A 25,046-nucleotide genomic window follows, 5' to 3' on the forward strand; every position below is an offset into this window, starting at 1 on the left:
CGCTGTGGCGGGTAGCCGCGGTCACATCGTAACTACGTACTTCTCCTTCGGCGTGTGAGTAGAATACAAAAGCTGTGGCACCAACAGCGGACGGCTCGTCTTCATCAGGGAAGCGAGATCTCAGCGAAGAACCAGCTCGACATAAAAAGAGCGAATGACCTTTAAAGTGTAGAAGTGTGAACCAATATTCTAGGGGCCATCTGCAAATTACCTTTGTCAATGAATGAAAAAAATAACAAGTAACAATTAAATGCGGCTTAATGTCATCATAGAATGAATTTTTTTTTTTTTTAAAGCCAGAAGAAACGTGACACAAGATCCCGGACAATTGACTTGTTTTACTATTTCATTACAAATGTACAGCTTATGCGTTTCCATTACGTTTGACCCTCTGAGTCGTTTCTTCTACTTTATACAGTTTTTAACGTCTTCTATTAAAAGGTAAACCTCCCGTTATCCATCTCCCAAAAGTGTAGCGCTGTGAACAGACAACGCAGCACAGGCCATAGTGCACTGCCGATGGCCGCGTATCACAAGTGTGTGTGTGTGTGTGTGTTTGTGTGTAATTCACTGGCTGCAGAGTTAACATCTACTTGGCAGAAGGCTTGGTCCAACTGATAAGTTGAGTGTGTTTCTGACGTCGGGGAGTATGTGCTGCATCTTGGACGTGATGAAGGCGTGAGAACGCGTGTTGGGCATGAGGTGTTGAACATTCGGACTAGAGCCCCCCCCCCTCTACGCAGTGTCGAGTGACTAAGGGGGAAAAGGACCGGGCCATGTGCGTTCCCATCCATCAAAATCCTACGCGAAGGCCTTCCTACTTCAAACTTGTTGTTCCGGCTCCTCGTGGTGGGATCGCTAATATGTACACGGTAACTACACAAAGGGCTAATACCACAGTAATAACCGTATTCACAAGACTCAAAACATCTACAGGCACATGTCGTGTCGGGTCTGAAGAAGCTCTCTCCCACAAATAAGACAGAAATATCTCGCAGACACTCCCAACGTATAGCTGAATAGAAAATATAGCATGAAAATATATGTTCGTATATTTATAGATATGGCTCTAGGCTAAAACTTGGGCAACCGTGATTGAAGGGACCGGCAGTAAGGCCCCTTGTGTGTGTGTGTGTGTGTGTCTGGTGTCAGTGAGGAGATGATTGATGATGATGATGATGATGGTGGTGTCCGAAGGGCATCCCAATATCATAACGATGATATATTTCACGAGGCTTCTGGACATGATCGGTTTTGACAGGGTACAGAAAATAAAATAATAAAAATAAAAAAACTCCCATCCTTCCCTGTGCGAGAGAGATGAAAAAAAGGAAACATGAATAAAGCGGCCGGGCCCGCGCTGACGGCATCAACCTCTCAAAGTGTCCGCAGCTAATTGAGGTCTAATTGATTCTTGCTTAAAAGGCAGCAGTACGAGGACAAAGCAAAGAACAAAGAAATAAAAAAGGATTGAGATGCAACAGCTGTTTGGAGGACGAGGTCAGTGTTTCAGGCGAGTCCATTTCATGTGCAGAGGCCCGTCTGAGCACCGAGCCCGGATTGTAGAACCAGCTAGAAAAGCCACGGTCACTTTGAGGTCAACATGTTTCTCTCTCTCTTCGGGTCGGGACGACGTCACTGCAACATACCGGCGTGATGGAGTCGACGTGTGTCTGACACAAGCACCATGAACATGGCGTACTGATGAAGACTGAGATGATTCCACTGGCTCCGTTAGACGAGGAAGATTATAGCATTTTTGATCCGGGTCCTGTCACCGTGCACCGAGGGGCTTTGGGTCTGACAGAACATCAAGAACAAATCTGTGTGAGTGTGTGTGTGTGTTTTCGTGAATCCCAGTTGAGCACATACTCCCACCACGACATGAGAATCATATTTGAGACGATGAGAATAAACGCACACGAACAGTTAGAATCAAGATGACGGTAAAAATAGCAATAAAAAACAGGCATGATAAAAACAACAATAACAACACAATTATTCCAGTGTAAGTGTTTTGTTTGTGTATGTCAGTAATCTTTGTCCATATAAAAAAAAATGAAAAAGAATTTTCAAAAAAGGCGCAGACCAAACCCATCTGCGAATCAAAACACAACAAAGTAAAAAGAAAGAGAGGGGAAAGAAATTAAAACATGCCGGATCATGCTGTGTACCACCGGCAATAGATGGGGGGGGGGGGGGGGTCTCTTCTCTGAACCGCAAGCACATCCTGTCTGGGACGGGATAAGAGACAGAGGAGCCTCATGTCTGGTTGGAGAGAGAGAGAGAGAGAGAGAGAGAGAGAGCGAGAGAGGGAGAGAGAGAGAGAGAGATGGAAGTCCCGACTCGGCCGTGCGGAGCGATGGAGATGATGTGGCGGCGTGTCATGGCAGGTCGTTCTGCTTCCCTCTCGCCGTGTACCCTCCCTCGTTCTCTAGCTCAGGTAAACGGGGCGAGAGAGGGCTCGACGAGTGACGGGTCAGAGTAAATTTGTAAAAAGCGGCAACGTCTCCCGGATCCGGTTCCCTGTACATCTCTCAGCGTCACAGTTTCTCGCGGTTTATGACGTGGACTGCGGCGGGCTGCCGTTCCCGTGACCCTCCCACTGGTCCTTCTTTACTTTCCCTTCTTCCGGTCCTCTGTCGTGTTTCTCCTAAACGATCAATTATCTTTTGCTTTCATCCGATTCCTTTTTTCCATGCATGTTCCAAACGTCTTCTTTCCTCATTGTGCCCTTCCATCACCCCCCCCCCCCCCGCCCTCCTTTCAACACCTTCAGTGTGCTCAGGTCTCCCTCTCCTATATTAGAAGCTCCTCCCACGCCTCTTGGCCCCGCCCATGCATAATCATCCGTTCCCCCCCTCTCTCCCCCGCTGCCCTCTCCGTCCGTCGGGTCACTGTTTCTTCTCCCGGGTCGTGATGGTGACCAGTTGCTTGGCGGCCTTGGCGATGTCGTAGGCGCACTGGATGACCTGCTGGGTGAGGAGCTGGTAGTCCACCGCGGGGCCCCCGGGCTCCGAGGGCGCTGCCTTGCGGCACTCCACCTGCAACCGCGAGGCGCTGGAGGCCAACAAGCGCAGGGAGCTGTGCACCGCGTCCAACGCCGGGCGCTGCGGAGAGGAAAGGGGAAGGGCGTCAACGCCTCCACCGGCATCGAGGAGGAGAGGTCAAAACATCAGCGTCACGGGGGGGGGGGGCACTTACTCTGGGGAACAGCGAGGCCATCTCGGTGACAGCCGAGTGGATCTTCTCGGAGCACGGAACGAAGCTGAAGAGGAGAGACGCCGGATATTTAGTTTATAGCTGAGGAGCAGAGCGACTCGATGACGCTCTGAACTAGAACGCCTCCATTTCTCCAGTTTTTATTGATATGTACAGTTTAATTATTCTTAATGTAGCATGGTACAAATAAACTAAATAAATCATGGAATCGTTTTGTTGAACAAAATGTTATCAAAATGTTTGACACCTTTTGCAGAAAATAAATGCCAAACAATCCTACAATGGAAATCAAATATTGTGATAAAAAACTTCTTCCAGCTGCAAGTCATGAACCAATCACTTGTTCCCTGAAAAAGGCCTTTTGTATAACTCTAAAAATGTACATTATTTTTCAGTTTTTGGTCACCTAAACTTTTTGGTTTAACCTCTGGCAGTTTGCCGCTGACCTTTGTCCTATTTCAGGTTTTTCACTGGACTTGAACTGCTTAAATTTCAATAAAAACTAAAAAAATTGTATATTTCTAAAACTTTTGTTAGTGTATAACACATCAAGTACGACATCAAGATCCCTCAAGGGTGGAAATCGTGGCGTTCAAAGAGTCCTGTGATTCTCAATGTGTTCTCTAAACTTGTCAGCGAGGATATAATGAGTATCTGACTAAATGCCTCCTCCTCCTCCTCCTCCTCCTCCTCCTCCGGGTGGTCTCACCTGTCGTGTTTGAACTCCTGGGCCGCCCTCAGCAGCTCCTGGATGTTCTTGGTCACCTGCTCCGTCTTCAGGATGACGTCCTCCGTGCCGGGCAAGGTGGGGTCCGGCTCCCACGCCTCCCCGCCTCCCCCCTCCTCAGAATCCCCGCGGCCTTCCTCCTCGCTGCTGCGGCCCATACTGACGACAGAAGCCCGGGAATACGCCTTCAATCAACACCTCGGGATAAACGGGTCACAGAGGACATGACAGACCAAACATCTGAGGAGACGGCCTGTCGTGTTCTCACTAACGAGCGTTCATAAAGGCCCTCTTAATGTGTGGCCCAGATGTACGGGACACTCAAACATGGACAAAATATCAATGTCCAGATTGTAACACTTGAATTAATGACCACACGTTATATTAATTATAGATAAGCCAAGCGGGACAACACTTAAATTAAGAGGAGACAATCTGACGTTCACTATACCGGCGTTGACTGCCGCGAGCGATTAAATCACACGATTTCCCCCCCACAAAAATAAATGGCCCCGTCATCGTTGCCGAGCAACGCCTCGCAGCGCGCTGACCTTAGCGAGAAGTCGTACGTCTGCGTGTTGTCGTAGTCGCTGTCGGTGCCACTGCCGTGCTTCTCCGATTTGGTCGACTGGGGAGAGAAAACGCGCTCCGTCAGGGCGAGCATGACCCCCGCCCAATGAGATGGGAGGAGTCTAATACGTTGTATGTATTTTAAAAGGTGTGTCAAATCATCAGTTTAAATATTCATTCATATATTTTTTTTAAAGAAAAAAAGTGGGGACGTTGACATTTGAAGCCCAAATTTGGACGATGGAGTTTCCTTTGATTAAAAAAAGGTCTAATATTCCTGCGTGATCACGAAGGTCAGACACTCACCATGTACCGGCTCATCTCGGTCGACCCGGACAGATGATGGCCCCCGTACGACGCCGGGCCCCCTGTGCCGCCCTTCCGTCCCTGTGAAAGGAGGCCGGGGACGAGGAAGAAGGAAGAGGAAGAGAGAGAGTGGTGGAGGGATAAAGATAAAGAGGAGGAAAAGAGATATATGTGTGGAGACAGATGGAGAAGGGAATGAAATATTAGCAAGACAAGAGATGGATGAAGAAACAGGAAGAAGAAAAGAGAAAAAAAAAGGAGATCGAGGGGACAGGGGGAAGAGATGTTTTTAGAAACGGCAGAAAAAAAACAAGATGAATGAGCCGATGAGAGCAGCGGCAGATCAACTCGGCAGCTCACCCATCATCCCCTCTAGAGGTCTATCTAACACTGACGTACAAAGAACGCTGTCCACTAAAGGAGCTGCTGATGAGGGACTAAAATGGACTCCACACACACTACCGTCGATCTCCGTGACGATGAAGCAGCGGCGGCGCATCGCTGCGTGTGGGAGACTCCCTATTGGACTATTTGATGGAATGGCAAACAATGCAATGAGGTGAGAGAATGCTTACATCCAGAGGATGCACGGCTGCGAGGGACAGACAGGCGAAGAGACAGACAGACAGAAAGGAAACAGACAGACAGGTAAATCTTCGGGTATGGAGACACACACACACACACTTGGACACGACCCCGCGGACGTCTCCCGAGGATGATCGACAGATGAGGTGTGGGTGCTTTGTGTGTCTGCTTACCGTGGGGGAAACATGCTGCTGGTCAGAAATGTCCTTCCCTTGTGTGTGTGTGTGTGTGTGTGTGTGTATGCACTCACAAGTCAAAAATAAATTAAGCAGCTGTCCAGAAGCAGGAGCGCTAACTGGGAGGTTTAAAAAAAAAAAAAGGGTTGAGAAGGTGAAGATCAAAGGGTAGAGAGAAGGCCGGAGAGCGGGGAGATCAGAGGCGTCCCCAGGCAACCAATCAGAGAGCATCATACCCGTGTTCCATCGTTCTCCTTAATGCCACATCTATGCACTTCCCCTCTAGGGTAGCTCGAAATCATAGGTCGAGCCCGGTGATTTCTTTTTTTTTTTTGCCCAGAGGCAAATTTGTAATTTGTGATTCTGGTCTATACAAAATAAACAGAATTGGAATTGGATTGTTCTTAGACGCACGTCACATCTGAACGGGGTTCATGCCCGACTCGGCCTTTTAAAGAGAAGGATCGGGAACTGAGATGCGGGGAGGGATAAAGTCGAAGGGAAATAGAGAGATCAGGATTGGACCCATCAACCAGGCCAAAGAGAGCCAATCATGGCCACCGAAAGGAAGGTGGGAGGTAGAAGGGGGGCCGGGGGGGGGGGGGAGTTCTAACTTACGCTGGGTGTGTTGAGGGGCTGCAGGCGGGCTGCCAGGGAGTCCAGGACTGGGGGGCCATGGGCCGTGGGGCCGGGGCCCGCCCCTGGCTCGTACATGGAGAAGGCCTGGCGGTCCCGTCGGTAGGGGTGGGAGTTGGGGGCGGCTGAGGAGGGCACCGACAGCCCTGGGGGGTCCGCTCCCGTCCCGAACCCACCCGGGCCCCCTCCGCCTACACCTCCTCTCATCCCGCCCCCTTGCCAGTGGCCTCCTCCACCTCCTCCTCCTCCTCCTCCACCGCTGCCGCCGCCAGGTCCCCCTACCCCATGGCCAGCTGGCCCCCCAGCCTGCTGGCACCCCCGCATCGCACTGTTCTCTGTCTGCATCCGTGTGATCTACAGGAGAGGAGGAAGGGAGCAAGGAGGGGTGAGAGGATGGAGGGAGGGATGGAGGAAAGGGACATGGGGGTGTCAACTGAATGGTCAAAGACAAGCATCCAAAATCACAGGCTACAGTAAAAGGCTCACACACGTTAACGCACATTAGTACTGGGGAGGGAATATGTAGTCGAGACAATTAAAGAGGTTACATGTTACATGTCCAGGTCAGGGTTAGGTTTTGGAAATGGGATGGAAGAAAAACTTAAATATGTGTGCATACGTATTGTTTTGGAGGGTAAATGCGGGCTCGCCTGCACTGAGGGGCTGTAACCGGAGCATTTGTGCTACCCGCGGTGTTTGTGCACATAAGTGAGTGCCAACGCGGTCGCATCCACGCGACACTCGCTCCTCCTTCAAATGCCGGAAATAAACGGCCGACTGAATCACCGGTTACATAAGCTGACCCTGGCTCGACCCCGCCGCCGATGGAACGAGTCCCCGCCGCAGCCTCGGCGACAGAGCGACGTCATCTCCCAGACGCGGCGAGGCAACGCGGCGCGTGTCGCGTGCGGAGACATTAAAACATGCACTCGTCTCTCCATCATCCTGCCCTCCTTCTGTCTCAATCAATTGCCAAGTGTCTCGTTTTCGGGTGTGTTCTTCGAGAACCCCCCCCCCTCTCTCTCTCTCTTCCTCTGATTTTATAATATAACTTTTATATTTCAGGTTTTTTACGTCGACCTAAGAACTCATGCACGCTGCCTTCTTCCTGCTTCATCCCGTCTCTCTTTCCTGCCCCGTTTGTTCTCTCCTCTCATCACTCGCTGACCCTCAGACCTTATGCGCCCCCGCCTCTCCTTCCCTCCTTCCCTCCTTTCCTCCAGACTCCCTACCTCCTTCTGGAGCCGCCGGAGCTCCTCGCTCAGGTTGTTGTTGACCTTCATCAGCTGCTGCACCTTGGCTTCGGAGGAGGCCAGCGCCTTCTTCACCTCCAGGTACTCCTGCAGGGTGATGGGGCCGTCCGACAGGTCTGACGAGTCCATGCTCTGGATTGACGGGGACAGACAGATGGACAGAGAGAAAGACAGAAAGACACACGATGTGAGGACACTGACAGAGTGAGACTTGCGAGGCTACTTCAGGGTTAAAAAGCCAACGTGGAACACCTCATTTTTTCAGTGCTTTTTCAAACAAATATCCCGTATACTCTCCACTCCATCATATATAAAGCATGTAACGTGTGCAGTCTGTGGTGAGGAAGGATCGGGGTTAGGAAGTGTGACTCGGTGCCTCTTAAACTGGATAAAACACAGCTTACGACTGTGTGGGTGTGAGAGGAGGAGGGCTGGCATGCAGCCTGGAGGCCAGCACTACAGCTGATGTGGACAGTGGTGCTTCAGTTCGTGTTCCCGAAAGCACCATCTGGGCCCACTTCCTGTGACCCTGGAGCATGCTCCAACACATGTCCACACCACTCCCTAAAAGGCCGCGTGAAAAACATCTTTCATTGACTGTTCTTCAAAGTCCTTCGTTTACAAATGCATCCTCCTCCTCCCCGATCCAGTTGTAGATAGATAGATAGATAGATAGATATATACTTTATTAATCCCCAAGAGGAAATTTGTCGAGCCAGTAGCAGCAACACACAAGAATAAAAATAAAAATAAAAAACACAAATATAAGAAGGGTTAGGGTGATCTGGCAAGAGCGTCGGCAGGAATGTTCTCCTGTATCTGTCCTTGTGCGTTTGGAGAAAGTACTCCTCTCCTGTAGGAGGTGGTGGGTTGTCCAATATGGACACCGTTTCTTCAACGTCCTCCTCCACCACCTGTTCCAGGTGCTCCAGCTGGCAGCCGATGATGGAGCCAGCCACCAGTTTGTTAAGACCCGATGCTGCTCCCCAGCAGACAATGGCAAAGTGCAGCACACTGGCCACAACCGACTGGTAGAATAACTCCAGCATCTTGCTGCACACGTTGAATGAAGCTTTCTCCCACCATGTCCACGTCCACTCCCAGGACACTCAGAGGTGTAGGAGCTGTCGCCTTCCTCCTGAAGTCCACCACCATCTCTCTCTGTATGTTACTCTGGTGCCTCCACTCGGTTCTCTAGATACAACAACACGAAACTGGATACACTGGCATTTGATACGGGCTCAACAAATGTAATGCACGTATTTCTAGAGCGCCGATGAGAGCGGAACCCTCACGCTTGTGGTTCTGACCGATGAGCTAAACAAAGTCCAAAGGGGGAAAAAAGGAGATCGTTACTGGTACAGCTGTTGTTTACTTTATCATTTCTACCACTCCCACTCTGCACCAATTATCCACATTTTTTGTATCTCACTTAATCTCTTCCTCTCAGCACACTCACTCTCTCTCTCTCCCTCAGTATGTATGAACAATGCCTCTCTGACTAGCTGATGATGTCACTCCGGAGCTATGTGGCAGCCCGGACTGCGGCCACTCCCCGCAAAGCATGCTGGGACAAGCAGTCATGAAGAGGGGAATCCACGGAACATTTCCTTGCGCCCCAATGCAACTACCTTTTCGAATAATCCCGAATGAGAGGAATGCGGAATTGACGAGAGAAAAATTGTTGGGTGACATTTTTAAAAATCCCCGCCGCCAAAGAAATGCACGTGACAAGATGTACATCGATCTTCCCCAAATACGGCGGTGTGTTTCGGTGCGTTACCTTTGCCCGGTTGTTGCGTTGCGTGTTGTTGTTGTTCTGCGTGGTCAGCTCGCTGTCCGTGTCTTCATCCGACGCTACGCTGTCGTAGTCGTGCTGGTCATCGTCGATGCCCAGATCTAACGTGTCTGACAAGGCAAGCATGTCCATCTATTACTCCACGAAACATCACAAAGCAGCAGCCCTCCTCGGCCTTTTCATCTGCTTTGAGGAACGGTCGGACTGATCACTGATTTTGAAGCCGGCTTTTTTTCTGGAGTTTCCATGCTAGAACCAGTTATTAGAGGCAATTAAAGTCATTTAAAGTCTCTATTCGGATAAATATACGCATGTAAATGCAACTCTTTAACAACCGATCCTAAAGGAACCATCATGTTGCTGCACCGGAGTCTCCAAAGCTCTGCGTGGTTGTCCAGAGCGGTGTCAAGAGAACTGACATATCTATCTATATTTGGAACTAGGTTAAGTTCTAGGCCCTTGTTTTTGTGTGGCTATTCCTCCCAGTGTCTCACCAGTAGGGCTGCTGAGTCCTTTCCCCTGCTGTCTCCTCTTGGCGTCGCTCAGGATGTCGATGATGAGCGTGGCGAACTCCCGAGCGTTGAAGCGAGCCAGCTTCTGACGGCCCTGAGAGCGGAGCGAGGCGGGAGTTAGAAATCGGGGGGGGGGGGGGGGGGGGGGTTTACTGGCATGAAACATATCCTCGAGTTGTCTCATCAGTCGTGTGGAATACGGATGCAATCCGGCTGTGGGGGCGACTGTGGTGAACGACCATGTGCTGCGGAAAAATACAGTCATGCTTAACATCACACACACACACACACACAGACCATCAGGATTGCGCTCACACATACACAAACACCACTTTCAAATGAAGTGCTGAACTGGGAATACCTCACGGAGCGACGTGCTGTTCATACCATCGAGTTTAACCCAAATATATATTCGTTTTTTTTCTCTCCGACCATATATGGACAGCAGGCGCTGGCCACAGTGAGCCGGCCGCTCGGGGGGCGGAGCCAACGTGAGCGCCGCAGGTGTGTGTTGTTACGGCGTGTGCTAGAAGTCAATGTTTACACTCGACACTCAGGAGCCACACAGATGAGGAGAAACGGCACGAGAGGACATATGGGATTTCTTTCTCACACACACACACACACACACACACACAGAGTGAGGAGGATTACATCCGTTCCTCATTTTTCACGGGCAAAGAAACAGCGCTCGTCAATTTCACTCATTCTCAGCTTCTCCCCAAAACACATAGGCGGGCGGTCCAACTGTCCAAGATATCCCTCTACGCTCTTTTGGTTCTTTCCCTTTAATTTCTAGTTTTGAGTTGTAGGATTGTGCACAGGTAAGAACTATCTGCAACACAGACGTATATACGAGTAGCCGCATGCCACCTGTGCTTGTCTGCACCGTGTATGTGTGTGTGTGTGTGTGTGTGTGTGTGTGTTTACCTGGTTGCGCGTGGCAGAGTATTCAGGGTTGACTGGCAGGAAGGGCACCGCGCTGCGCTCGGTGACCAGAGTGCTGTGGTTCTGGGTCGTAAGCCAAACTGGAGACACAAATATGGAGCAAAGCATACATTTATGTCAAGTGTGTGTGTGTGTGTGTGTGTGTGTGTTCAACCGGGAGCGCCCAGTCCATCCGCCCACACATGCATGCAAACATAAACAAGAGCACAGAAAAAACACCATACAGAAGATCCTAAAGCTAGATTCAGGCCCCTATAATCCACCGTTTGAGGAGTTGAGCCCTGCCTTTGTGTGTGTGTGTGTGTGTGTGTGTGTGTGTGTGTGTTTGTGTGTGTGTGAGGGTGTGTGCGTGTGTGTGTCTTTGTATCCTTGCCACTTACCTGCTGTGTTTCTGTCAGAAAGCACAATTTGCCTGCTACTGCTACTGAAGGAAAAGAGAGAGAAGAAAGGGGGGAAAAAAGAGCAGGAGCCAAGGAGGAGGAGAGACACTCAAGAATTTCTGAGGCAGTTCCTCGTTCCGTCTCTCCTCCTCCTTCCTTCCTCCCTCTCTCCCTCCCTCCCGCCCTCCCTCTCCTTCAACGGGCATTTTCCTTTTCTCGTCACTCTTTCGAATTTACTCTCTGTCCTCTCAACATCTATCTTCCCGTCCTCTTTTCTTCGTAAAGTGCATGTCAGTGATGTCTTGTTGTGGGTGTTTTCTACTACTTTCAACATCTAGCTCCCGTACAAGGAAAAAGGACACATCTACTTCCTAAAGGGGGCAACAGGAGGATGTGAGGAGGGAGGAGATTCGGCTCACCTGCATCGTTTTCTCGGCGGTCTACCTCGTCATAGACGTCCATCGCTAGCTCCTCAAACAGCCGGTTGTTGAGCTGTCACACACACACACACACACACACACACACACACACAATATATATTTCAGTGACAATAACACTCTTAAATTCATGTAAAATATTACTTTTTTATTTTTGTCTCAATTAGGCACTGGTGTTGGTATTACTTCATACTTCCTTACTCTATATTTTTACTCTTGCATTTAAATTGTTGTTGTTGTCATGTTACTTTAACTATTTTTGACGAATTGTTAATTACTCTTATTGTTTTTCTATTCTATTTTGCATGGGTGTCAGTATGACTTATTTTACACTTGGTAATCTGTATTCTATTCCTCATACATGTTTATATTTCCATGTTGTAATCTTTAATCAAACTTTGGCCAAAGACTTTAATAAAGTTTCATCTCATCGTGTCATATTCATGCCAAAACTTTTGCGTCTTGATTTGCGAGTACTTCAAGTACTTTAAATGTTGAGAACCGTCCATCAGCTCTCAGTTTTTTTGTATTCCTGGAATGTGGGGCTGAACAGATGGCCTTGGAGCGGACAATCTGTCCGATACGCCAACCAACTTTTTGAATCGGTTATATTTTGAATTACTCTCTTTTTACATCGATGTTCAAGGACACACGTAAAATGTGCCAAATTGACCACATCTCTGTAGAAATGTGACGTACGATGTTCGAAACAAGTCGTCGTTTAAAATCTCACAATCCGATCCGACTCACCGCTTGGAGCTTCTTCTTGGCCGCCTTGGCCAATTCGGAGAGGTCCAGACTAAAAGAAGACAGAACGGTCAGGCCGTCACACACAAACATGCAGTGGAGGAAAGAGACGCGGGGGGAGGCTCGGGAGGAAGACATGGGTATGGAGAGAGTGGCGGGAGGTGAGGGGATGGGGGGGGGGGTCTGGTTGAAAGAAGGGGACAGAGCGGGAGAGGGAGGGACCCTGAAGTGTGGGGTGCCTTGGGTGTCGGATTGGAAAGGGCTCGATGTAACGCCGACTGGCCTTCTAACCCCGACAGCAGCTCTCTGTACAGTCCCGGGAGCAGAAGGGCATCTGGGAGTTTTGCGAGCAATAGCTTCACATATTTACGTCAAGTCAACTTTCCTACCGTACGTCGCTGGACACTCAAATCCACGTAATGGGTTTTTTAATTTCACGCACACACGAGCCGGAAATCAAACAGTCCCCTGCATTATCTTAAATTGTATTCCAGGTCAAATCTTATTGTCTATGTGGCCACTTATGATTCCTTCTGGTCACAGGACATCTATTGCATTTGTGCATCCTGGAGAGGGATCCTCCTCTGTTGCTCTCCTGAAGGTTTCTTCACTTTTTTTTTACCCCCTAAAAGTGTTTTTCCTATTTCTTGGGAGTTTTTCCTGATCCGATGTGAGAGGTCAAAGGTCAGGGAAGTCGTATGTGTACAGATTGTCAAGCCCTCTGAGGCAAATTTGTAATCTGTGATATCGGGCTCTACAAAATAGCCTGAATTAATTGAATGTGAACATAAAGATATGGATGGTGTGATTCTCTTGAGCACAGCAACACCTTACTCACTGCAGGAGGCCCTCCGCCACTCCATTTCCTCTCAGCTTTTAGTCCTCTCATCTAGATTGTATTTCCTCATAACTAGCTGTATTTTTCCCGCGATAGCAGATGAAGGCCTAACAATCCTCCCCGCTGTGAAACCGCTAAAAAGGAAGAGAAAGGCGTATTGTGGTCCACGAAATCTCGAAAAGATAGGGTAGCAGACGGAGGGAACTGAAATGAAGGAAGAGATTCTGGGAGAGGGGGAGGTGGGGGTGGGGGCGGGTGGGGGTTGAAATAGGAACAAGGAAAAGTAAAGATACCTCTGTGTTGGGCACTTAGGACGAGCTCTGGCTCCACCAAGCGCAGCGAAATGGAGAGATCGGAAGAGGAGTGAGAAAAAAAAGAGGAAGAAAACAGACAGAAAGAGGGGCAGAGAGGCCACATCAAAAACGCTTCAGTTGGTATTTTCAAGAGGATCCATTGACCAGAAAACAGATGCGAGTGGAGTTCGGCGGCAGCAGCTCAGAGGTGAGACGCGCTTAAGCAACAAATGTACATATGCGAGTGTGTTCCTGAGCTACTTCTCTCACTCAGCTGAGAATAACCGGCGGTCATTGAATATTTGAAAGAAGCAGTACTGCGTAGCGCTGAACTTGAACTCCCGTAACCTGACTGTGCACTTCTGCCCCTCTCATGATGCCTTTTCTTTGGGGATCAATAAACCAAGCGCACCTCTAGTGTCTAAATCATCGCGGGTGCCTGCGATAGCTTAGATCGGCGTTCGCGATAAACGGCCGTCCTTTAATTGCGTGCGAGTGACACATACTTTGGTGCCACCATCTGGCCAGAGCACTAAACTGCATCAGCGTCGGGGAGAGGCGGTGGATAAGAGCGATAGAAGTGCGGCAGGTCAGGTAGCTACGAAGTTCAGGTATGCGAACGGAGACACTGCATGCAATCAAACGGCGGCGCGCAGAAAGGAGCTCCTCGCCAGTTTATTACAAAGATGTCATGTCATGGTGCATACCTGTCTGCCATTTGAGGAATGATGTAATGGCCATTCTTGTGATCTGAGGAGAGGGGGGGGGACAGGAAAGAGGAGAGGAGACTGAATGAGTGGATGAAAGCTACCGCATATGTCACTGAGGTGAGCTGCAAAAGGCACAAGGGCATGCGAGGTGGCCACAAACTGGCCGCGGCGGGTTACCTGGACGCCGTCCACAAAGGTAGAAAGCGAGTCTGTCCGTCAGCTCGTACTGACACTCGACCAGCCGCTCCGCTAGCTCGATATGGCCGGCCTGCCTACAGCACAGACACAACAAATTATACCTTCTTGTCGTGTTTTCTTCTTCTTCTTCTTCTTCTTAAATACAAGAGCAGATTTCATTTGAGAGTTGATTTCAATGCGAACCTCGCGTAGTCCATCGGTGTGCGTCCGTTGATGTCAGGCGCTCCGGGGTCAGCGCCGTACACCACCAGCAGCTCGGCCTGCAGGATCTGCCCCGCCTTGGCTGCCACATGGAGCGGGGTCGTGCCTTTCTCCTGGAGTTAGGACACACAGTCAGGAGACCCGGCATAAAGAGAGCGACTTGAACAGCATGGCTCACTTTCTCAATGAAGCGAGTCAAACGGGTAGATTATTATTTATTTATTTCCCTTACCGGGTGGAAGAAGTTGGCCTGAGCGCCGAGTGACAGGAGCCGAAGACACGTCTCCAAACTCCCCGTCCGCACACTCGAGTGTAGTTGCTGATGGAGAAGCAGAGAGGAGAGGAGGGAGAGGAGGGAGAGGAGGGAGAGGGACACAGAGTGACGGGGGTGGAAAGGATAACCGTCACTAAGAGACAGAAACATGCAGCATCCCCTTGTCAGCCCGATGGAGCTCCTCAGCATTAGAGATCACTACATCCTGCTGTGTCATTCAGACCACTTCCTGCCAGGGAGTCAGTGTGCATGAGTGTGTGTTTGTCTGCACATACTATTCTTTTTATTTATTTATTTTTACATACACTGATGTCTTTAAATAATAATCTGTGCTTACACATGCAGTTCAGCATTCTGGCGATATCCAAACGGGCTAATATATGCCGAAATCCTCCCGGGAAAGAGTGAGGCCTCACCTTACTGAGGTCCTTGGTAGTGACGCCATCATCATCACGGCAGGGCAGCTTGTGCACAAAGGCCAGCATCTGGTACTTTGCTCTGATGAACTCTGACTTCGTGGGACTGGAGCAGAGGAGAAGATAAGACGGTATAAGTGAGAAGAACCGATGCAGGACCGACTCCTGATCCCGCGACACATCCCACTGCCACATTTCAACCCAAAGGAAGCCCGACGAATGACGAACACTACCCTACTGTTTTTAGATGTACAAAAACCCTGAGAACCGAACAATATTCACGAGCAAGGTCAGACACGACTACGAGAGGGCCGCAAACACCAGTTGAAGGTTGGACAGCATTCCTGTGCAGCAAGGACACTCGTTTCCCACAGCTACAGCGGAATAGTTTTGTTCTGTGTATTTTGAGTCCGGCGGGAGCATACTTACTGGACTTTGTCCTGGGGGTTGGGTTTCCTCCGACCGCTCTGTACCTGAGCAGGGTCCAGGAGACTGTGTTCCCATATTGAGTTGGCCCCGTTACTGGCCAAGGTCTGAACCATCTGAAACCCACATGCAGCAGTGACTCAGTGACTCAGTGACATCAAAAGAATTATCTGGTGTGAGTTTAACAATGATCTATTGCAAAACTTGCATTATAAAAAAAGAAGAAAAAAGAAGCTGTACAAACAGATGACTATAAATAGACAAAATTAAAAAGAAAATAGTTCTTGCTTCCTCGTTGCCGAGTCAGATTTTTGTGCTAGTCATCACTGTGGTAGTATCCTGGGCCTCAAGCTTAATTTACCCTTTCCTTCACTCTTGATTGCTCAGCCTTTACCTGCAGGAGTGCTGGAGGCCATCCGCTGTGCCTCAGGTGCTTGACTATGGAGATGTGGCGGCCTAAACTGCGGTGGACTGAACAGCATTCATCACAGATCAGGACCCCTCGGTTGATACTGGTCCAGCCCGGGTCTGACAGGGAAACAGAAAGATGTCTTATATTATAGTATTCATAAGCCATAAAATATATAAATCATGCTGGGTGTGAAACGTCGTCGCATTGTTATGAGCAACAACACTTGCAGTGATCCCACGTCAACAAATCTCCAAATTATACGTCTTTTAAATTTGAAAAATTAAGAGGATTTCCGGGACACAGAATATTCCTCACTGCAAGGAATAAGCAGGAAGAACATGCTGAATTGTGCAATGACAATAGAAATATTTTACTGAGATTAATTTACAGTATTTAGACATGATTCATCAATAGTAATATCTCAGTATGATTATATGAATAACATAACCATAATTCTACATTATCAGTAAACCTTTTGTGAGTTGAAAGATGCCATGTGGAAGTATCAAATACATGGATTAAAAATGATCTATACACACATTAAATATTCCATATGCTGGGTTATACTGTTGCTCCCCGTGGCCCCGTGAGTTGATACCTACTAATGAACCAATTCAGGCACATAGCCCTGCTTTGGTAGAAGTGTTCACCAATGTAGGGCTCAATTTAACCTAGAATTATTGTATTTATATTTAGATACATACAGTATATACACACATTTTTGTGAAATGAGGTCAGGATGGGAGTTGAAGCAGCTACGGATCAAATGCCAGTTTACTGACACTGGCAGACCGGTCAGAGAGTCATATGTTACACACCAACACACCAACACACTACATCTGTATTCATCACTCTCAGGCGGGGATAGAACTGTGAGGGCTTAGGGTATTAATGGAGATAAAATAGTCCATCATCAGATGAAGCGACGCTGCGAGGCTCTTTTTCACCCGCAGAAAACGTAGCGGCAATGCAAAATATCTTTGATAAGAGCGAGAGCATATAGTTTAGGACAGTAGGCCCGTGGGGCTTAAAGGCTGGACTGCAGCAATTTACTTCCTTAATCTTTGTAATAAACAGACACAAAAACGCCCAAAGGCGACGCTATCTGCATGTCTCGCTGGATCAATGAGGATACCCCATTAGGCTATTAGCCATGGGACTATTGGCAGCGGGTATTGGCCAATTCTGCAGCGTGACATCATTAAAAGTCAAGTTGACCTAATTCATCAATAAAACATTCACGTTTGTTTTTGTAGCTGTCACTCAAGCCTGTGTGAAAACATGTATTACATGAATGGTGAAAGATTGATGCTGAAATGAACACATAATGTGTCGAGTAACCGGTACGTTTCTACACTCGCTTTATCTCCTCTTACATTTTGCTTTTTTAAACTCGACCGAACGGCGACAGTCACATGTGACAACGTCGCCCCGTAAAAGGAATCCGAGGCCACCGTCACGCTGCTCTAAATGCTCGCATGAGAGCTTCTAATACAATTGCATCGGTGCTCGAGAAAGACTTTACTATCATGACAACGTGATTCATTGTTGCTGTAAACTGTGCAGCTGGCCACAGCATGACATTATAGCCTCCTGAGGCTTGGCACTGGACTGGGAGGAGCAGTCGTCCTTTGTCGCCATGCCATAGACACAAAAGCTGGGGCAGTAGGGAGGTGGCTCGTCACCGGTTGCTAGGTCAGCATTTTGCAGAACGCACTGCGCGTGTGTGTGTGTGTGTGCATGTCGTCATAAGGATACATGAAAGTAAAAAAGTTGCCTTGCAACGTACACACACACACACTTTTTCTCAAACGGGACTCATTTGTCAGGGACATCACACACTGATGAACAGTGTAAATGTGCTACGGCGTTCAAGGAGAAGCACGTTGGTGAGTTAGTGCTGGTCAGTTTGTGAAGAAGGGAATGCAATTGAGGGGGCAGGAGGGCAGACAGCAGGAGGGGGGGAAGTCAATACAATAGGAGCAGGGAATCGGTTCAGGTCAGAAAGCAGGAGCGAGGCGCAGCCAGCGAGCTTTGGGACACTGGGCTCAGGAGGGCTTATGACAGTTCTGCACACACCGACTCCACGATCAGGGGGAGCAGCTGGGAAGAGGGCAGCTGTAGTAATACATGTACATATGAATGAATGAATGCAAGCAACACACACACTTTAAACTAGACATGAGGGCATGTGAGGCGACAAGGTAGAGAGGCTTGGGAGGGGAGATAGGTAGAGTTTGATTTGGCACAACACAGATGGGATAAACGAGGTAAAAAGAAATCTACAAGGATACTCATAGCAGTGGTCATACCCATGACATAGACAATAAGACAGCTGGAGTTTCAACCTATCTAGTCCTTTGGACTTCATATTGACTCGGGTTAAAGGTTCCACTTTGCTCCTGTGGATTTGTTAGAGTTTGTAAAAACTGTGAAATAAATGAGTATTTTGTAGAAATAAGACAATAAGATAAGCTATTTCTGGGGAGGGGAAAGTACCAAGAAACTAACGTCAGATTCCTGTAAACCGACTAGGTGAATCCGCTCAGCAGTAACTTGCTGTCTAGCAAAAGTTAGCCGGGACTAGCTAACACTGAAGCTAAGCTAGCCGGGTACACAGTCTCAAAACGCCGCTGTCAAGAGCCAACATTAAACCAAACGTTAGTTTTTTGTTTGTTTTCAATGAAATCATGATAATAATACAATGGGTGTCAGCTAAATGTGCCATAACAGCTAGAAATGCAGTGAGTCAAAAGCGCCTGCTCCTTAGCGAAGCTAAGCTAACGCGATGGGAAGCCTGCCCCCGGTTACGAGAAATCAAAACAAACGTCTCTTCGAGTCGGAAGGCGACATAAATCTGAAGCTCATATCCGATGCAGACAATTATGTGGTTGTCCTCGCATATGTTCTTGCTCAAAACAAACATGCACACGAAGCCGCTTAATTAACATCGGGCAGCTATGAGCAAAAGGTTTTCTCCCGTTGTGATAACACGCCTATTTTTCACTGTTTATTTTGGGCCTACGCGACGCTCGGGCGCCCTGGCCGTTTTCCTGCTCTGCGTACCCGCCGACGGTGACAGCAACTTCGGCCTTGTCGTCCCAACCACCTCGCCCTCCCGACGTATTTTTTTTCCAAGTAAAGTGCTATTCCGTGTGTTATTCCCCTCGCTCCCTACCTGGCGCACTGCAGTCGGCGCAGACCTCTGTCCTCTGTAGCTTCCTTGACATCTCGAAAGTGGCTGAGATCGAGAGATGGATGTCGGCGATGATGTGGTTGTTTCGCCCTCACTCCCCGGAGCTACCCGGCCGACGTCTGCTGTCTACCGACGCGGCCCTCGAATCCCCGGAAGCCGGGTGGTGAGATCGGTTTTCCCGGCCAGCTGACAGTCGGATTTCCCGTTTTCTCCTGCGGTCTCTTCGCCCACGTCCACTGCCGAAGTCAAGTCTGGAGCCGGGGATACGCGAACATAGTGACTCTGGCTGTTTGCGTGAACCTCATAACGGAATATTTACTAAATCTGTTCGCTGCATTGCCTGCAACTCACCGAGAGACGGCAGCTCACTACCTGTCAGTTTCCGCACACACGCACGCACACGCACACACAACACCCCTGCAGCCTACCTACGGAGGGGCAGGGAGGGGTGAGAGGGTTAACAATAACCCTGTCGGTCATGAGGTGGGGTGGGCTGTCATGGACAGATCAAACTCCAAGAAAAACATAGAAACATCAACTCACCAATATATTGTGTTCACATATTTGTAATATTTACGAACATAATTGAAATGTAAGATATTGACATTTATATTTATGTTATACCCTTAAAGCATCAACATGAGGATTGGTTCAGTAATAGACGATTTACTACAGATATATGTCATTATAGGCAAACTAGCAACAGATGAAAGGACGATTCTGCTTTTTAAAAAGCGTTATAACAAAACTTTTGTTTTTAATTTTCAATTTAATATATATATATTTTTTTTAAAGCTTTAGTATCAACTATTGATTTGCTGTATAAAAATGCAATATAACAAAATGAATAAAATGCACTAAACAAATGTGTGGAAGATCTTTATGTTGTTTATATTATGACTATTGTTGTATTGTTATTGTCAGTATTCCTGCTGTTATTGCCGTTGTGTTATTATAATCATTGTGTTCATTCTGTCATACGACACACAATTAAGCCACACACATTTAAAAACACATATTGAATTAAACATGGGATATTGACTGTCAGAGAAAAAATATGGATTTGATTTAAATAAAACCAACTAGCATGTAACAAAACAATATGAATATGCCTCCAACTATTGGTGTCTTCCAGTCAATGTGTCCCCCCTCCTCCCTCTATCACTACTTCAAGGTGCCTGTAGGGGTTTATGCTATATAGTTTCATTTGAAACATTTGTGTATAATTATTTGCGCGGTTCTTTCTTTTCACGAGGCATTGCTTCTTCTATTTTTTGTGTTCCTCCACAATGTGGACAGGGGATTGGCTGGAGTGTGCGTACATTTCATTGCAGCTTGCCAATGCATCTTTCTCTCTCAGATCACCACCGGATGGGAGGAGAGGAGGAGGATAGATGCGTTTGGAGAGTAGGCAGGAGGAGAAAGAGAGAGGGAGGCGAGAGGTGGAGGGACGGGTAGTTAAGAAATAAAAAAGGTGTAGCCGAACACGGAGGCAGCTCAAACGAGGTTTGCGTCTTATAAAAGCTTATATATTTATATATTCTCACTTGGCTTTGCAGCTTATTCTGAGCACAGTAGCTGGTTCCGACGCGCGAGGCTGCCCTTAAACGCCGCTGGGCATCACCGCCGATATAAAGGATGACACGTTTTATTATATTCAGCGTGAATTGAGAAAAAGTCTCCTTACAATAACCAGTTAAATAAAGAGGAGAGGAGGGTGTGTTTAGGGTGTAGGGGGCAAGCTATGATCCGAGGATGATTTCTGCTAAGAAAACTCCGGAGAAGAGTCGCTATCCTGTCCACTATCTGGTGTGGCACAACAAGCACCGGCAGCTGGAGAAGGAGCTGGCGGCGAACGAGCAGGTGAGACGGCGACGAGCCATCCGACGCCCCTCCAGACCCTCCAGACGCGGGGCCTGGGGTCTTCATTATACGCGTGTGTATGGGCGTGTGAGTCCGTGTGTGTAGGTCCACTGGAAACAGGTCCACGGAGCACCTCGTTCCAGAACCTGGTCCATAGCGCAGTAAATGGTCATCAGTTGGGGGGGAGGGGGGCACCTGTATCCTCCGGCTTGCATTCACACAAATGTTTTCTTTGAAGTGCATTCACATTGAATTCACATGGCACACACTTTATGATGGAAATTGAGGATCTGTGTTATTTTTGCTGCATCGGGGCGTGAAATATATATTTGAATATAGGGGAAGTTGTAACTTGAGTTTATTCCATGGGAAGAAAGAAAAAAATCCAACTGCAAATGACTGTAATTGACCCTGATGGTGTTGCAGTGTGTGTTTGTATATGTGTGTGTGTGTGTGTGTGTGTGTGTATTTGGCTTTTCAGTTGGGCTTTATGCCTGTGTATAAGCAGAAATATTGCGTGATCTCGCTCAAAATTGTAGGCTTTCTACCTCTTCACTCCCCCATACCCCCCCCCCTCTACACACACACACACACACACACCCCACACCTCCACACCATGTTTGAGTGGACCATGCAGATACTGAGCATGTGGGCGAACAGTTGCCAACCACCACTACAGTATAAACAGTAGAAGCAGGACGGTATTGGGTTTAGAAGATGTTTTGTCCATGCAAATTATTTTCACCCACTGGTAAAATTGAAGCACTTCATTTTATAGTTTATAAGGGACTCTATAAAATGCTAAAAGTCACAATGTTTGTTATTTTCTTTTGTAAATGCACTAAAGCGCTTTGCTCTCGGGTTAGCAACCAAACATAACTCTCTTTGGTTGCATGCATCATGCATCCAGACACCACACACTTCCCTGCTCTTACCTTCTCGTGGTTACAGGATCACGAGCCTGTAGGCTTTTCCTTTACAACCAAAAGGGCCCCCCTCGTGCCCCAAAGGCAGCCATCAATTGGTTTACCACAATGCATTTACAGGAAGAGCGTGCAAGTGACCGTTACCTATTTTATCCGTGACCATAATTATAACTTATTGGGAGATAAATACATGGCCAAACTAAGTACACCTCACAGTGAAGAGGCTGTAAGTATGGACCAAGACCTCCATTACTCAAGTCAGTGTCTGAGGTAATGCCGGCACGCCAGGGGAGCTGGAAGTGAACCGTGCGCTCTTGAGGCAGATGAGACAACACCTTTCTCAAACTTATGATTTGGTCCATTTACTGCGCTATGGACCATGTGCATGCCCTGCTGGCTCACCACTGTATTGTAATGAGCAGATGACTTTTCATTGTTTTTTTGGGGTTTAGAAATCATTATCAAATGCAAAGGTTCAATGCCCAAGGATCCGTCTTGAGCCAGTGACTCAAACAATGATCATGTCAGGGCGTGCGAGCGGGCGGTTGGTCAGTAACAGCAGTTTAAATGTTCTGACAAGTCAAAAGTATTGCTTTTATTATCATGAAATTTGAAACGGAGCCATTTGAAACAAGAATATAATTAATTCCGACGACATCGCCGATCCCCTGGCTTTTCATCTACGACCGCCAACTGAAAAAAAATCCCAAAAGTGGTCCAGAACTGATGCAGGATGACTGGAACAGGTGAGATTCATGCTGATGTGAAATCATAACATGCTGCAAATATATTGATTATTGGCACATGGTAATATTTCACATCAGTTTGTCTAAATAGTAATGTTGGCGTGTTTGGGTTTCACAGAGACTCAACATGTGAGTCCTCACAACCTCCATTGTCACTCATTCTTCAGGAACCCTTCTATCTATAAATATTATATGATGAAATTATTATTGCTCCTCTGCCACACATTTGAACCCAGGACCTCATATTGTATCTTAAACGTAGCCACTGCCTTGTAGAAGAACAAATACGTTGAACATCAAAGTGTTCAGAACCCAAAAATATAAGATGTTAAAGCTTTGATTAGTCGCCCTTCTCTTTGTGCTTGTTTATGACTCCTGGTTATTATAACTATCAATGTAAATCCAACTATCAGGGCAAAACATGTTCAAAATATGATGTAACGTTGTTCACCACAGTAGAAACACATGAACACTGTAAGACCATAAAGACATGTGAAATGTCTACCTATATACCTACACACACACACACACACACACGATCTTTCAATGAATTGCCTGGCTTCTTGAATATATTATTTTCGATGCTTTCAAAAGAAGTGACTGACGAAATATAAACCAATTTATTACAATAGAATATTGCAACAGTTGCAAAGTCTTTTGGGCGGACTCCATCCGATAAACCAGGGTAGAAGATGCTGATATCTCAGGCAGGAATCCCCCAAAAGAGAATTATTTTATTAAAAATAAAAAATACCTTAACTACAACTGCAGAAGTTTCCTAGAACCCCCTACCCCCATTTCATGTGAAACCCTGTTATGGTTCGTAAGGATTAATAAACATTAGGGGTGAAGACACGCAGACAAGAAACAGGAGGGGGGGGAACGACCGTAGAATTCTTTTTATTTAAAGGCCAGCATAGCGCGAAATGACAGCCGGATGTCGGAGCCAGCGCAGAGAGGGACCCCTCCCATGAGTTGAGGCGGAGATACCTTGGCGGCCAAGTAGCAGCCCCTATCCCGAATGCCCGGCCGTAGTTAGTTTGCTAGCTAAGCTATTTGGGTGATGCCACCTTCCCGGGGGAGGAAGAGAGGAGCAGTCTTAGGCCGCCAAGTCCGTGTTAGCGAAAAGGATCTGAACCTTTAGCTATGTGAGATACGGCTGTACAAACCAATACTTGAAACGGACACTACAAACAATTTATATGGACTGACTACCATAGTAGTGGACTTGTTGAGGTCAGGGTAAGGTCTACAGCTGTCCCATTTCCCGCATCAGTGCAAACGATGCCTAGGGGGTTACCAAAATACACCTCTGTGCTACCCCTAAAACCACATAATGCTTCGTTGATCGAAGAAGGAGGCCCCCCAGCTGCTGCCTAGACTTGGTGGAGTATTGGAGCCTGAGGTGTTTAGGAAGCTGAGCGCCTCCTAAGCTAATGAGTTTGCTTAATCACCATTGACGGCCTCCAAACTGTGTCACAGAGGCCAGTAACCCCCCCCTCAAATGGCCTGATGTGCCCGTATCCGTGGTAGCCCTTGACACATCATCAGACGCATCAAGCGCCAACTCAAACGAACTCCATACCAGATTGTCCAACAACCTGCCCCCCGCCCCCTCATGCCGATAATAATAGATATTATAGATAGAAAAATTGATTTGAGAGATAGATATCCAGGCCATTATAGTACACGCATTAATGATTCGGTAGATACTGACTCCACGAATGTACCAATAGAGAGTGGAGAGAAATAAGCGAACTCTTTTACTCTGCCGTGCCCTAGACCAAGCCCTCCCGCAGACCGACCGCACTGCACTGCCGCCAACACACCAAATGCATGCTTCAAGATTGGTTTATATCAAGCCATCTCCAGCCGATATCATCTGATACTTACTGATAGATGCTTCTTCTCTCTTCTTTCTTCTTCCTTCTCACCTCATGCAACATACTAAACTACCCAATCATTGCCCTCAGGTGTCAGCTCAGGTGTCTTTCCAGCACACAATTGCCACAATATGAATGCCACTGAAGTTGAAATGAATTGATTCCGGATTAGATCACGATTATCCTGATTAATTTAGTTCAACCACATTTCTCCTCGATTTTAACATAGACAGGTTCTTCTGAAAACTTATTACCACATTTAAAAGACGAGCTGTTGAATTAACGTTTCATGACTATTTAAAGACACACAAAAAACCTACTATACTAATATTATACTATTATTATACTTCTAATGTTGTATCCTATC

General features: G+C 47.5%; 2 protein-coding genes across 7 annotated transcripts in view; one reads left to right on the forward strand and one right to left on the reverse strand.

The window, feature by feature from the left end:
* Positions 1-323: 323 nt before the first annotated feature.
* git1 (G protein-coupled receptor kinase interacting ArfGAP 1) lies at positions 324-19,663 on the reverse strand. Of its 4 annotated transcripts, XM_056440707.1 has the most exons (22): positions 19,613-19,652; positions 19,244-19,512; positions 16,048-16,181; positions 15,657-15,769; positions 15,228-15,333; positions 14,770-14,856; positions 14,520-14,650; positions 14,316-14,410; positions 14,136-14,178; positions 13,429-13,455; positions 12,301-12,349; positions 11,533-11,605; positions 10,716-10,813; positions 9,768-9,879; positions 9,259-9,383; positions 7,455-7,607; positions 6,205-6,576; positions 4,826-4,906; positions 4,501-4,577; positions 3,932-4,108; positions 3,205-3,268; positions 324-3,110 (listed from the first exon to the last, which is right to left on the reverse strand). In XM_056440707.1, the coding sequence occupies exons 2-22, from the start codon at positions 19,293-19,295 to the stop codon at positions 2,895-2,897; spliced, it is 2,385 nt and encodes a 794-aa protein (XP_056296682.1). In that variant the 5' UTR covers positions 19,296-19,512; positions 19,613-19,652; the 3' UTR covers positions 324-2,894. The 4 variants fall into 4 exon arrangements, with proteins under 4 accessions (XP_056296682.1, XP_056296683.1, XP_056296684.1 ...); XM_056440708.1 differs by lacking the exon at positions 6,205-6,576 and having other exon boundaries at positions 19,244-19,662; XM_056440709.1 differs by lacking the exons at positions 6,205-6,576; positions 13,429-13,455 and having other exon boundaries at positions 19,244-19,662.
* Positions 19,664-20,729: 1,066 nt separating this feature from the next.
* The window catches only part of ankrd13b (ankyrin repeat domain 13B), a 37,238-nt gene continuing 32,921 nt past the window's right edge, over positions 20,730-25,046 (forward strand). For all 3 annotated transcript variants that reach the window (XM_056441519.1, XM_056441520.1, XM_056441521.1), the window contains exon 1: positions 20,730-21,124. In XM_056441519.1, the coding sequence (XP_056297494.1) occupies positions 21,017-21,124 (108 nt within the window). In that variant the 5' untranslated portion in view covers positions 20,730-21,016. The remainder of the gene's footprint in view (positions 21,125-25,046) is intronic.

This window comes from Pseudoliparis swirei, chromosome 20 (genome assembly GCF_029220125.1).
Source record: "Pseudoliparis swirei isolate HS2019 ecotype Mariana Trench chromosome 20, NWPU_hadal_v1, whole genome shotgun sequence".
NCBI classification, from domain to species: Eukaryota; Metazoa; Chordata; class Actinopteri; order Perciformes; family Liparidae; genus Pseudoliparis; species Pseudoliparis swirei.

Coding starts and splice junctions, on each gene's coding strand:
- git1 (XM_056440707.1), bottom strand. CDS start 19,295: ATGTCAAGGAAGCTACAGAGGACAGAGGTCTGCGCCGACTGCAGTGCG. Junction 9,384..9,767: donor AGGACTCAGCAGCCCTACTG/GTGAGACACTGG, acceptor TTGCCTTGTCAG/ACACGTTAGATCTGGGCATC. Junction 6,577..7,454: donor TCCGGCGGCTCCAGAAGGAG/GTAGGGAGTCTG, acceptor CCTCTCCTGTAG/ATCACACGGATGCAGACAGA.